Source organism: Podarcis gaigeae (genome assembly GCF_964106915.1).
Source record: "Podarcis gaigeae genome assembly, chromosome: 4".
Lineage (NCBI taxonomy): Eukaryota > Metazoa > Chordata > Lepidosauria > Squamata > Lacertidae > Podarcis > Podarcis gaigeae.
In genome coordinates, this window is record NC_139677.1 from 37,030,234 (window position 1) to 37,045,367 (window position 15,134).

General features: G+C 41.7%; 1 protein-coding gene across 2 annotated transcripts in view; it reads left to right on the forward strand.

The window, feature by feature from the left end:
• The window catches only part of CD99 (CD99 molecule (Xg blood group)), a 33,759-nt gene extending 21,537 nt beyond the window's left edge, over positions 1-12,222 (forward strand). For both annotated transcript variants that reach the window (XM_083734529.1, XM_083734530.1), the window contains 4 exons: positions 1,380-1,409; positions 4,394-4,504; positions 4,777-4,830; positions 9,572-12,222. In XM_083734529.1, the coding sequence (XP_083590655.1) occupies positions 1,380-1,409; positions 4,394-4,504; positions 4,777-4,830; positions 9,572-9,600 (224 nt within the window). In that variant the 3' untranslated portion in view covers positions 9,601-12,222. The remainder of the gene's footprint in view (positions 1-1,379; positions 1,410-4,393; positions 4,505-4,776; positions 4,831-9,571) is intronic.
• The last annotated feature ends 2,912 nt before the right edge of the window (positions 12,223-15,134 follow it).

Sequence of the window (15,134 nt, forward strand, 5' to 3'; positions counted from 1 at the left end):
AAGTGGCTCCTGAACAATCTAAAGCTGGAAGTGAGTGTTCCGGTTTTTGAACTATTTTTGGAAGCTGAATGTCCGACGCTACTGCAGCCAATCCGAATCCGCACCTTCGTTTTCGAATGGTTCTGGAACACATTCTGTTCGAGAACCAAGGCACGACTGCAATAAGAAAAACAGAAGATGTATCTATGGACACTGATGAGCCAATCATGGGTAAAACAAATACAAACAAAAGGATTGGCAAGACTGCAGGTAGAGTGAGGAGATGGTCCATCATGTCTGGTCAGATACCAAGGGATGTATTAGGTGAGGTTAATCTGCAGATGTAGAACAATAAGCAAGGGACCAAGAGGAATTGCAGACTGCTACCTTTTCACAGTATCTTCAGTACATCAGCAGTAGAAACAGTTGGTGTAGACCTGTGTAATAATATTACAGCTCTAGTCTGACTATCCTCTCTGCTGCCATCTCACTTTTGTATAGAAGTAGTGCAGCACTAACAACACTTTTACATTTCTTTCACTCCCACTCACATATTGGGAAGGGCAGTTATGTGATTGCATTCAGCGTTCTCAGAAGGTTGTTGTGTATCATTTCCCTCTGACTTAACTGCTCATATCCAGAGTATTTCATAGTAAAGCACTTCTATCTGGAAACTAAAAGGGTTACAGCTAATTGTTGGAAGGTAATATTCTAAATATCTCTTCCAAGGAACTCTGAAAGGCTTATAAAAAGGGGGAAGGGAGAATCGCCCTGCCTTCTGGGAGTCTTAGGCCATGCCCAGCACAAAGATAAACAGCAAAATACATCTGGAAATAAAATGCATGGCAAACTAAAATATTTAGAGAATAACCATCATTGAAACACCAACCCAGAAATTTCTGCTGGTGGCAATGAAACAACAACAATTTGGAAAGTTCTGTGTGATCTATAAAGTCTTCAGTTGCTGTCTCTCAACAATGAAGGGGACAGAGGTAACCTGAGGCAGAGATCATTCCAAAGTCAAAGCCCTTTAGGCATAAGTGATAGAGTACTTTTGGGTAAGCATTTCTGACAAGGAGCACCAGCCGACTTTGAAAAAGTGTACCACACTATTTATATCTTTCAGTGATTAATAATATGCACCTTGCCTTTGATCGCTATTCATAATTGAGCAGAAGAAGGAACAATATATGAAGAGGCTTCAGATGTAAATATTTATCTTGGTAATAGCACTGGCCCTTCACATACTGCTTATTTGTTAATACAAGAATCCTTCTGACCATCTTTTACTCTGCTAATATTTGAATTGGAAGGTAGAACACTTTTTACTGCAGTTGCATCATAAGGGGGAATAAAGAGCTACTGTTTGCAAAGCATATTCTAACAAAGTGTTTTCATAGGTGGCTCGGACTCTGGTGGCAAAGCGGAAGGTAAGCTTGTGAGGTTTTTTAATGGCACTTATAACTTTGGATTCTTAAGTCATCCCTAAAAGTTAACCTTTGTGCTACAGCGGTCTATATGTTTTATCCTTGCTGTGTGTGTTCTGGTTCATCAGGTCAGTTGTGGGACAGAACTATTAAAATGACATCTTGCTGTGATATTAAATCATATCCAAGGGGGAATAAAGCAAAGTCCAAAATGGCCATGTTCACACATCACAGTCATCCAGGGTTGTTGGTTTCTCACATGCAATCTACCTAATTATTATTTTTTTAATTACAGTTGGGAAGGAGGCACAAAACCATTTTGGTGTCTACATATGATATGTGGGTTAGCCACTCCTAGTGTTTAGGATTACAGTACAAATGGCAAAGTCTCAATGATGGGTCAAAACAGATCTAATGGCTGTTGGGCAGACTGGAAGTAAAATTTAATCAGGCAAACACGAAATAACTGTGGGTGGCTTCTTTTACTCAGAGTAAGCTCCTTGAAACTAATGGACTTTATTTAGTCCTATTCATTAATTTCAGTGGGCCTACTCTGAGTAATAGTTAGTTGAATACTACTCAAGTTTGCTAGATAGTATTCATTTTTGTGAAACAATAATACTTTTTCTTTTACATAGAAAAACTTTCTGTAACTCTTATCAGAGGCATCAATTCATAACTGTAGGACTATATTCTGATAATTTAATATTAATCTATTCTTTAAAATAGGGATGGAGAAGATGTGGTTCTCCAGCCTACAGCTTGCACTACAACTCCCATGATGGCCATCCTGCCTGGTTCTGATGGGTTTGGTAGTTCAACAATAACTGCAGGGCCACAGGCATCCTACATTTGTTTTAAGAGAAGGCAATCACATTGTAAAAGACACACATATACACAAAATAACATGGTCTTAAATTTCTTTCTGTTTATACATAAAAATGCAAAGCTGTAGTCATGCTGCAGTTTATGGTGGCCCTGTCAACTCCAGTGTGAAGAGCAGCCGGCAGACAGGCAAGCAAACAAGCAGTGTGGGTGACAGGCAGCCCAGTTATGATGTTTAAACATGGCTACAGTGAGGTTTGACATTGGGGGACAGGTGCTTCACACAATGGTTTAGCAAGCCATTGTGTGAAGCTCCTCCTCACTTCTTTAAAAATGGCTTGGGATTGGGGTGAGTTGGGAAGGGGTGCTTAGGCAAGCTGGTAGGGTAGGGAGTTAAAGGTAAAGGTAAAGGTACCCCTGCCCGTACGGGCCAGTCGTGTCCGACTCTGGGGTTGCGTGCTCATCTGTCCAAAGACACTTCCAGGTCACGTGACCCGCGTGATGAAGCTGTTCTGGCGAGCCAGCACCAGCGCAGCGCACGGAAACGCCGTTACCTTCCCGCTATAAAGCGGTACCTATTTATCTACTTGCACTTGGGGGTGCTTTCGAACTGCTAGGTGGGCAGGAGCTGGGACCGAATGATGGGAGCTCACCCCGCTGCGGGGATTCGAACTGCCAACCATGCGATCGGCAAGTCCTAGGCACTGAGGTTTTACCCACAGCGCCACCCGCGTCCAGGGTAGGGAGTTAGTGAAGGGTAAAGGGTCGGGGTTTGCTCAAGTGGGTGGGAAGAGTGGGTGGCAACAGGGTGGGTGAGGTTTGTAAGCAAAAGCCTTAGGTTTTTTTAAAAAAATATAATTTGATTTGCATCCATCCTATCATTCCTCACAGTTGGTAGGAACCTGTTGTCACTGTATGAATCAGCCCCCGCCCCCCTTTGAGCATTGTTTGAGCTTTTTGTTAGGAAACAGAAAATTGATGACCCTTCAAATTTCTGCTGAAGCTCTCGGATTTGTCATTACTTCTGGGAGGAAGTCTAGCCATCTGTTCCCCTTTCATTCCATCTGTTCTCCTTTCTATACACTTCCTTGAAACTTCTCATGAGCAAGCATCCCTTATCAGATCTGACAATCGCTGAGCCCTTGCTTCCTCTGCAAGCAGATTGGACAGCAGTGAGTTGTAGCGTAAGAACACAGCAATTGCTCTGCTGGATCAGGCCAGTGGCCCATCTAATTCATCATTGTTCTCTCACATAGACTAACCAGATACCTATGAGATGCCTCCAAGCACATCCCGAGAGCATTAGAGAACTCTCCTCTCTGCACTTTTCAACAAATAGTATTCAGAAGCATACTGCCTCCAACCATGGAGACAAGAGTATTGGCATTGTGGCTAGTAGCCAGTGACAAACATATCCTCCATGAATTTGTCTTTATCTTCTCTTCCGGCCATTCAAGTTGGAGGTCATCGCTGTCTGTCCTGAATCTTCCGACATCTTCTGTGTTGATTTCCATGAGTTCTAGTGGTGTGAGAGAGGGAGAAAAATCTACCTGTATTCATCTTCTCCATACATAATTCACACGTGATTTTATGTGTGAACCTGTGAAGTAATGACTGGTTTGAATACTTGGGTTTTCTTCCTTTCCGCCATGCCTGAACTCACCATGGACTTGTTTAAGAATATGGATTTTTCAGCTAGAAGCCAATGATATTGATGTTGGAAACCTACATTTCACAATATCTAGCTTGGATTTTAAATGGAACAATTAGCATTTCTTCTAATGCAGCTTTTAATTTTATATATATATATTGTATACAGTTCTTTATCCATAGAATTCAGGGCAGTTCATAGCATAATAACTAAGTAATTGGAGCTAGAGATCTTCCTGCCTTAGGAAGTACTACTGGGTAGTAAATACACGATCAAGCAATCACAAACATTATGAAATGTAACAGTTATTCCAAAATTTGCATTATTTGAAAGCTGTGAGTGAATGTCTTTTAAAGAAAAGGGAGCAAACACTATTGAATACAGTGATTTCTTCCAAGTGCATATTCTCTGGTGTCATTAAATTGCTCTTAAAAATGCTTTCTCTGTTATTTTTATTTATATGGCTTTTGAGAAGTGGATCAGATTAAGCCTGCTTTCTACCTTTTCACAGAAAATCCAGGAATGTTAGCTGGAATTATTAGCTCAGTACTTGTAGCAGTAGCTGGGGCTGTGTCAAGCTTTGTAGCCTACCAGAAGAAAAAGCTCTGCTTCAAAGCAAGTGGTAAGTTTTTATATTGAGTTTCTTTTTGCTTTTCATATGTTGCCTTTAATGTTTCTATTAGCCTAACCAGTGACATGAGGAATCTTGTTTGTGCGTGCACGAGAGAGAGAGCGTCTCCATAATATGCATTATGATTGTATTAGAATTGTATTTCCCAGTGTAATTGGAGGCTTTAAATTGGAAATGCGCCCACACTAGGCATTAGGTAATGTGTGTGAGCTGAATTATCTATGTGAAGTTTAAATGTATCTAAATTATGTTTGTATCTACAGATGAAGAAAATGTTAATATGCAAAATCAACAAGGAGCACATTCTGAACCACCTGGTAAGGAATCTTCTTTATGAAAACAGAACTGAGTATGATTATTTGCATACTTGAGATGTTTCAGAGTGGCTTTATATATGGAATTCTGCATGGTCTCCCATCAAGACAACACCCAAGGCAGGACTGAAGAGCCAGTGTAGAGTAGTGGTTAAGAGTGGTAGATTTGTAATCTGGGGAACCGGGTTCGCGTCTCCGCTCCTCCACATGCAGCTCCTGGGTGACCTTGGGCTAGTCACACTTCTCTGAAGTCTCTCAGCCTCACTCACCTCACAGAGTGTTTGTTGTGGGGGAGGAAGGGAAAGGAGAATGTTAGCCGCTTTGAGACTCCTTCGGGTAGTGATAAAGCGGGATATCAAATCCAAACTCTTATTCTCTTCTTAACATGCCTTCAAACAACTCTGGTTTTCACTTAACTTTGTCTTCCTTGCTAATCCTTTTATTAGCTTTATTTATTGGCCATATGTACCATTGTACCATATGGAGATAAAGACACTGACCATTTTGTGTACATTCAATTTGTACGCCGTTTTCAGATCTGGAAGTGGGCATGGCAGGGTTGGAATGGGGTGGGGCAGACTTGCACACACTCCACCTATGTGTGTAGTGACCCAGAATGCAGCCTCCGCACAGACAGAGAGTTTCCTACATATCTAAATGCCCTCAATTTGGAGGTTGGGCTTGGCTCATTAAGTGGGTGTGTTTTCTTCATTATCGGCTCCAAAATTGTTCGTCTGCCACCTCCAACTCTGTTTCATTTGCGGAGCTAGTAGAATCTCATGTGTCATCATGGAAAAGATAGCTAATGCTAAAAATGTGTTGTATCCTCTATTTGTTGTTTAGAGCAAAATAGTTAAACAGAGAATAAAAGATGTGGAGTTGTTTTCAGCTAGGTTCTAGTCAAAGTACACCCATTCACATTTGGGTTCCTAAGTCATGTGCATTCACTTCAATGGGTCTACCCTGAGTAGGCCTAGAATTGAACACCACCCATGGTATTGCAAGAGTTGCCACATTCGGTTATTTGCCATGTAGCTTATCATTAAATATGTCCTTAATAATTGTACATCTTACTTGCTTGCCAGTACATAAAAGATAGAAGAGCTATTTATTAGTCCTCTTCAATGCTTTACCTTCAGATGGCAGGTTTTCTAGAGTTTCTTTTGAAGATAAGTGTTGCCAAATAATTGCATTGAGCTGGAAACATTTATTAATGCTCTGGTTGGTTGAGCGTAATGTGCTACTGCTACTGACTATTGGTGGTGCTCTGGAGTTTGAGAAGGCAATCTTTCCTAGCCATACCTGGAGATGCAAGGGGTTGGACCTGGGACTTCCTGAATAGCATATGCTCTGTGAGTGAGCTAAGATCTTTGCCAGCAGTAGCAGGGAATGACTTTTAATAACAGAAACATACAGTTCAGGTTTTCGCCATCTTCTCACTATTACCTTCTCAGCCATAGCCGCCCAGTTGTGGAACTCTCACCCCTCTTGAGATTTGGCTGGCACTGACTTAATCTTTCAGTGCCAGCTGAAGTCTGCTCTCTTTGGGCAGTCATTTCAGGTGCAATCTAGACCAATACAATGATAGATGATCCATCTTGCTTATGCTGGGCTCTGTGTACAAGTGTGTGTTGTGCATGCAAGGGGACACAGACACACACACGTGTTCTGTCAGAAATGAGATGTTACTGCATCAGAAACCCTACAATACCAAGGGATAAAATGGGGGTGGGGAGCAGGTTTGTTTATAAGATGTCTATCTCATACTCTGTGTGCACATGAAGTGACCTGAAGCATAAAAGCAATAACATTAATTATCAGCTAACAAAAATATCTCTGAAAATTACAGTGATGAAAAGAACCCACTAAATGCTATAAGCATCCAGCTAAATAAAAATGCATAAAATAGTGGAGAGTGCTACCCTTTAAATAAGTCTTTCATATCAAGATGTCTCCAGCCTGCTAAATTATGGAATTATGGAAACACCCATAAATTAGGGCTGCCATACGTCTGGGTTCCCTCTCACATTACCGTGATTTCAAAGGTGGAATTGACATCTGGGGGGGGGGGGGACTTTGTCCTGGATCTTAGGCTTGTCTAAAAATAGCTCAACAACTTTTGGGATGTCCTACAAAAATATCTGGTATGCATATGTGTGTTTTAGGTTATTTTCACCCCTGCTTACATGCCTACTTTATTTATTTATTTTTTTTAATAATAATTTTTATTAAGGTTTTCCAAATTAGAACAAATCAAAGCAAATTAAATCCAATCTATTGCCAATAACTAGGACTTCCCCTCCCTACCCCCTCTTGTGTTCCAAATCTTCCAAATAAGCAATTAAATTCAACAAATTCTTATCCCCAAATTACACTCTTCGTCAATAACCCAATTTATCCAAATTCTCCTCCCCTAAGATCGATCTTTACCCTTCCACGGGTTTCCCCCTTTCAAACATAGTACAGATGAAAATAAGATAAATGTAAATAATAATTTTACAGCCTTTGGATTCCAATTTTCCCTCCCCTCTTTCCCCTTTGCGTTTCACCTATCCCTCCACTTCTAATATCTTCCTGGAGTTCCCACATTATACTATATCCCTCCGATTCTTTGCCAGTCTTTAATTACGGATGTCCAATCGTAGAAGGAGTCTATCAAATAAGGGCCCATTTCTTCTATCCAGGTTTTTATATCCAGGAGTAAAAACTCCAATTTTGTATCCATAAGCTTGTCAAACCTGAATATCCCAAATGTTCCCCCAGTTCTGTCCAGTTCTTGTTGTTTCCTTGTTCTTATCAATCATTCTCCTCCTTTTTATTTCTCTGTTCTCCCACAGAAATGTTCTTTTTCCAAAAGTTTCTAGTGTCTCTGCAGAGGTTTGTTATTCTTGAAGCAAAGCATTACATCATGTTCCTTTCATTTTCCAACAAATAGTTCCATTGTTTCCTGTAGTATGTAGACCTCTGTAGACAAAATAGTGTTCCATTCCTGCAGTTTCCCAGGAGATTGAAAGTTCCATTCAACTGTTCACATTTCCTGTGAAAAACACATGCAATGTCCCTCGGCTCCTCTAGGTGGATTGCAGTAACAAAGTTCCCTTCCAGAATCACATCCACCAGACCAAGTAGCTTGTTGACCGATATTTAAAACAGTTTGTATTCAATTTGTAACAAATATAACCGGCAAAGTCCTCATAACAAAGTCTCTATTTTAATCTTCCTTTTTGACAGCTCTTTGACAGCTGTCAAAACCTCCATCACTTTTCTCCAGGCAGTTTCACGAATCGCTCCAGGGATTCCGGGGGGGTTGCTTTTTTTAAAAACAATTCCACTTTTCTCCTCCAGCTCAATCTTATAATTTTCCCTCGCGAAGTTGCTGATTCGGCAAGATAAGGTTACACTCGATCTTAGTTGTCCAGTCCTTTGTTTTGGCTCTTCTACAATTTAGGGGTAGGCTGACTTCCTTTTTTCCACCTCCCCCGTTCGCTCCGAATTTTAAAAATTTATCCCCTTTTTTTTTTAGTCCATATTCCAATTACTCACGAGTTCTTCTTTAGAGCCGAATTTTCAATAGAAGAAGTCAGCGCTCTCCGCCGGATGGCATGCGGCTGCGCTCGGCAGGGATAGCAGAGAACTCAAAGCACCACGCTTCTCCCCGGCACCCGATCCGTAGCCTTTAAAAAGGCTCCTTCACGAGTCGGGAGGGCGCTAACGGTGCCAGCCGAGTCTCCATGTCCACGGCCTCAATCTGGCCGTGGTTTTTAAGGGTCCCCGCCTCGCCGGTGCGGTAGGACCCAGCCCCTGCCAAGCCGGCTCCCTCCGGAGCTCGGAGGGAGCCCGCCATTCGGCGATGGCGCCGACCCGGAAGTCCTCCATGCCTACTTTATTTTTTAATTGTATTTTGGTGCTTAATCAAAATTATGAATCCTAAGTAATCCTAAAGTAAAAGTGTAAGAAACAGTTGCAGCAAAAAAGGGAGGGGAATATGAATTATGATGAGGGATATGTGTTTAACCTGAAGATTACAAGGCTGAAGCTGCAATTGGTGTGTAGCACAGTCTACTGAGAAGTAAGTGCCACTGTCTCCCATGGAGTTTACTCCCTAGAAAGTGTGTTTAGTATTGCAACTTCAATTGGCAAAAAAAAGGTATCAACAATAATCAGCTAGTAGTCATGGTAGTGGAATGTTGGATGTCTGACAGCTGCCCCTTATTGTTGGTCCATGGATTAGGCCAATAAAGCAAAGCTTAGCAGGACTTGGCTTTAGGGAAACTTTAATAGAATTTGGACAGAACTGAAACAAGCTGGAAGCAGGAAAGATTAACTTTGCTGGTGAATTGTTGCATGGAACAAAGAAGCTTCCTATAAAAGAGAGCACAAGACAGCAACTTTTTCTTTTGTTTGTGTTCATAATGATCAGATAATTTTTCTCCATCTCCAAAGTGCACGGCTGTTAACAACTGCTGAGAGGGCTTTCAGGGCTTTGAGGGTTTAGGATCACAGAGGACTAATGTATTGCCCATCTTCAAAAAGCCCTTCACCTTCTAGATTGCAGTGGTGACAAAATGCTTCACTACTAGGAAAGAAGTTCCCATAGGTCCTGTTTTGGGGGTTTTGAATAGGCATGCTTAGGCATGGGCTGTAAGAAGTTTTAACAGCAGCCTTTGTACTTAAATACACTTTTTATTGACTTCAGGAAGTAATATTTGAATACTCTAATCTGTTTCTCTTTTTTCCTTTTTAGTTCAACGCACACTTTTGCAGAAACAGTAGCATCATTTAAGATTAAGCGAAGGCCAGAAAACTGGACAGAGAACCTGCATATTTCCCTGAAAAAATACCACACATTTCAAGCAGCAAAAAAAAAACGAAGTTGCAAAGTAGAGTGAAAATAGTCCTGTTGAAAATGTCTTTTGAAAGGGAGAATGGACGTTTTAACAAATCTAAGTACTTGTATCTGTGGTTTACCCTTTGAAGTTCAAAGTTGCATACTTGCTGATTCCTGGCTTTAAAACAAATTTGTATTTGTTGGAAACTGTTGCTTTTATCCGAAGACTCTCATTTTGCATTATGGCAAGAACCTTAACAGAGGAGATGATTTTAATGTATACTGGTTAAATGCCAATAGGTGGGCTGCACCTGCCACTCAGTTGTTGGGAATGGAATAAATGTTTGCCCTCTTCATGTTCATGCCCTAAAATGCAGCACCTTACTTGTCCCCCATAAGAATATATCACAACCATCTGCCAAATGGATAGAAGTTAAGCATAGCCCTCAGGCCTATGCTACACATAGGGCTAAACTTCCTTGTCCCTAGAGACGCCAACTATTTTAAAACTGCATAACCTTATCCTGGCTTTTGCTTTTTTTGTCATCTTAGAATGTGAGCAGTAGGTTTTTATATGTACATGTATTTGCCTTTGAATAAGTGATTAAGATCTAATGTCTCTTTTGGAGCATCTCTGATAATTGTACCTTTGCCTTTACAATGATTGCATAGGAGGTGGAGGTGGTATTTGCATTGCCTTGCTACTTATTCCCACTCAGGGCAAGTCCTATCTAGTATACATGTTACACCTGGGGCCTTTTGAATGCAAAATAACAATACAGTGGTACCTCGGGTTATGAACTTAATTCGTTCTGGAGGTCCGTTCTTAACCTGAAACCATTCTTAACCTGAGGCAGGCTTTCCCTAATGGGGCCTGCTGCTGCCGTGCGATTCCGTTCTCATCCTGGGGCAAAGTTCGCAACCCGGAGCAACTACTTCCAGGTTAGCAGAGTTTGTAACCCGAAGTGTTTGTAACCCGAGGTACCACTGTATTATATTGAAATGAAGTGTGTAATTTTGGGAGGGCACACTAAAGCTGTGCAGCTGCATAAGCATATCATGTATAACTTATCCAGCCACTGTCTCTGAGCTGGAGTTGTTTTCTACAAGAATACCAAAACTTAATTTAGCAAATGCAATTGCCATTTAAAACTCAGTGATAGCATGTGCCTCTGACTATGGGATTTACCTCTTTATTATTCACAAGTGCCCTGCTTCCTCTTGTTTTGTATTTACAAAAAAAGTTGACATTATTGTGACTACGTAGCTATATTTTTCAGTAAGTGGCTTCCAACAAGGCTTGTTTGACCAATTGCAGATGCCTTTAGCTGCATACCTTGAAGTGCCATTAATATAGTAGTAGGTAATTGATCAGAATAATATGAACTGAGCACTCTGTATTCCACTTAACGTGCAGAAAGGCTTGATAATGGTCACTAGGAGCATGAAAATGGATTGTTTTCATTGGATCTAAATAAATTCCTGTCTACATGCTTTCAGTTTCAAGATTGTGGTAAACGTTTGGCACAAGCTGACAGCAAAAATTTGACCAGCTAAATCATGCAATGAGCATTATTTTTTGGAACTCAGATACTTTCTATCGAAGCATTGTGCCAATGTAAAATCAAAGTTATTGCATAGAATGTGATTTCTGTATGCATGACTCTCGTAATCAAAACAATATTGGATGCCATATTCTTACTTAAACTAGAAACTAGATGGGAGCTAGCCACATGTGTGGAGCATGGGTGCTTAAATTTGTTTCCATTTTTAATGCACACAGAACTCAAGATCAGTTCTTCATCATATTATAAACTGAGCTAGGCACATGCTCCACGGCAAATGTGCATCAGTTAACCTAATAAGAATATTGCATTTTGAGGCAATGTGTGCCACTGAATAAAATTTGCAAAGTGGCAATACTTTTTAAAAAAGGAAAATAATCATTTTGTAAACTACAAGCAATGCTAAGCTTAATATTGGAATGCTGCTGATTTCTAAAGATGTTTCTATGTCATTCCTAAACAGCAGAGCCTGAATTTTGTGCCCATTACCCCCACACCTTTGCATATTTTATCTAATGTTCCACAGAACTCAGGACAGCTTACTTCCCAATGACGTGTGTATAAAATTGGCTGCACTCCTATATGTATTTGGAAGTAAACTATATTGAGGTCAGTGGGGCTTGTTTCTGAATAAACAGACATACAATCAGGCCATTAATTTCTAATGGAAATCATTGTTTTATTTCATCCCATCTTATTTCATGTGTACTATGTGATAAAATGACTTAAAACAGTAGCTGTTTGAGTGTGCTAAACTTCAAGTAGAGTAAGGATGGTGGGCCTTTGCTTCTGCAGAGATTGCCGGACTACAACTGCCATCTTCGTTGACTATTGGCCATTCTGGCTGGCACTGATGGGAGTTGGAGTCCAGCAACATCTGGGGGACCACAGGTTGTGAATTAGTGTTGTGGCTCCTTAGATTGCAAGAACTTCTAGGAATTTGGTAATTAAGACATAATACTTGTGATCTTTTTTTAAAATAAAAACCAACAAAACCTAAAACGTTTTCGCTTGTCTGTATGTTTTTAAGGGGGTCTAGACAAAACGGCTGTATGATTTTAGCAGAGGCTTTGGGATTGAAAACCAAGAAAATATAAGTGGCTTGTCGACAATCATAGAATTGTAGACTTAGAAGGGACACCAAGGGTCGTCTCATCCAAACCCCTGCAATGCAGGAATCTCAGCTAAAACACCCAAGGCAGATGGCCACCCAAACTCTGCTTAAAAACTTCCAAAGAAGGAGAGTTCACAACTTCCCAAGGGAGACCGTTCCACTGTTGAACAGCTCTTATTGTCAGAAAGTTCTTCCTGGTATTTAGTATGATTCTCCTTTCTAGTAACTTGAAGCCATTGGTTTGAGTCCTACCGCCCCCCCCCCCCAAGAGCAGGAGAAAGCAAGCTTGCTTCATCTTCCATCCAGTAGCACCTTAAAGACCAACTAAGTTAGTTCTTGGTATGAGCTTTCGTGTGCATGCACACTTCTTCAGATACACTTCTTCTTGGTATCTGAAAAAGTGTGCATGCACACGAAAGCTCATACCAAGAACTAACTTAGTTGGTCTTTAAGGTGCTACTGGAAGGAATTTTTTTTGTTTTGACTATGGCAGACCAACACGGCTACCTATCTGTAACTTCATCTTCCATGTGACAACACTTTAGATATTTGAATATGGCTATCATATCTCCCCTCAGTCTCCTCTTTTCTAGGTTAAGAATACCCAGCTTCTTCAACCGTTCCTCATAAGGCTTGGCTTCCAGACCCTTGATCATCTTAGTTGCCCTCCTCTGCACACAATAACTGATGGTGACCTGGTTTAGTTTTAAATTAGGTGAATATCTGGACTAGCTTTGGAAGGATGCCAGTAAGCAAGAGGACCTTAATATAGCCTCCATTATAGCTTTCAAAAGCCACGGTGAAGAGATGGGGCTCTATTACACCTTTTCATAGGTGTATAGTGAATATAGTTCTCCCCTTTAGCAACCTGGATTGATAACCTTATTTTATTGATGCCCCCTACAATTCTTCCATGGGTGCTCAAGGCAATGTTCACAAGTCTACAGCATCTAATCCAGAAACAGACTTAGCATAGCTACGGCAAGTCTGTGGCATCATGTGCCATCTGTTCACACCCTTGGACTTACGATTCACAGGTGGGCATGAGCATCTGAGGAAGTTAGTGCCATTTTGCCAGTCTTTGAGGGAGCATTAGGGAGGGGTTGTATCAGGAGAGCTCTGCCAAAGTTTCAGTTGTTGCTCTCACTGCAGTGACTTAGGAAGGGAGTTAAAGAACCCATGGTCTGTTCCTTGACTTTTGAGCATGAATGAAGTAAGGAAGAAAGCCAGTGTTGCCTCCTCTATCTTTATTCACCTCAAAGCCTTGCCCTGATGTAAACAGCGACAAGTTGCCAGCCAGGAAAAATTGTCACTGAACATAAGCAGGGCTGTGTTTATGCTATGATCGAAAGTAATGGTTGTATGCCAACTTGATTCCAAATCTGCAATCTGTGTCAGTCATGGAAAGTAGGCACATACTCATTATTTATAAAATAAACACCAATCTTAGTTAAACTCTGGTCCCCTCTTAGGTTGTGAAGTATCAGTTTATTTTCCATTTGTTTAGATCAGAGAGGCACACGCTTCAATACCTGCCTGTGACTGGCTGCTTTCTCATTCTGTTGCCCACTGCAAGTTGACCAATACAACATAGTGTCCCAGGTAGAAGAGCCCCAGAAAGATAATAGTTTGGGAGACCAGGCCCAGGGCTGAGGATCCTGGAACAGCCCTTTCCCCCCCTCTCCATCACTCCATGCACAAAAATGTGCCTGTGCAAAAAATGGGCGTTCTGGATTCTGCCATTTGTTTGAAAAAGTAGTGAGCAGGGATGGGGAAGAAAATGGATTCAGATCACATTCAAAGCTGATACCCTAACCCTAATTCACACTTTCTGAAACATTACATGAACCAAAACAAAATCAGCCTTGGAAATCCACCCTTCTCTGAATTTTTCAATGCCTATCTCTAGACAAGTAATGTGTACAGAAATGCAGGTTCTGAAGTAGTATACAGATACTTCCTCTGATCCTGAAAGCAGTACGCAGCCATCATGATGTGCTGGGCCCGGGGGTAACCCATGAAATGCAGTCCAGGACCTGTCCAGAATCCGAAGGTTCCACTGGGAGTCAGTCCGACAGGGCCAAGGCAGGAAACCAGGCAAGGACAGGTACAGGATCTCAGGCAGGATCTAGCATACAGCAATGTTGCTCCCGCAACGTGGGGCAAGGTCCAACAGCCTTTTTGTCAGGGTAGCGGCTGGTCCTGATCCCCTGGTGACTCACCTCCCTGTTTCGCCAGAAAGCGAGCACTCCTCCTGCGAGTACTCAGGTCTCTCCTTCTCTCAGACCTTAGTCTCTGCAGCTCGGGAGACGTAGGTGGGTTACTAGACCCAGAGACCGCCTCAGCCTCCCCTGACCAAACTGGTAGTAGAGCAGCTGTAAGTGATGGCCCAGCTGAAGGCAATGAGGTAATCCCCGCATCTGGAGCCAGGGCAACCTCAGGCCCCTGACTCAGCCCAGCTAGTGTTTGTTGCAGGGGAACCTGTGCAGACTGGGACTCTTCAGGATTAGGCCTCAGACTTGGTTCAGATGATGCCTGAGGCAAAGGATCCGGTGCAGACTGAGTCTCCTCTGGTTCCGAGCCTGAGTCCCAGGCCATCACACATGGCTAGTGGCCTTGGATTGTAGCTACCTTTATGATTTTAAGCCAGTCCTATCTGTCCACCTAGCCTACCTTGCAGGGTTATTGTGAAGATAAAATGGGGAGAAATATGTATCTCAGCATTGATTTTCTTTCAGGAAAGACTGGGGGGGGGGTGTCTATATGTTTATGTCTATATATATATAGTCATAAAATGCAC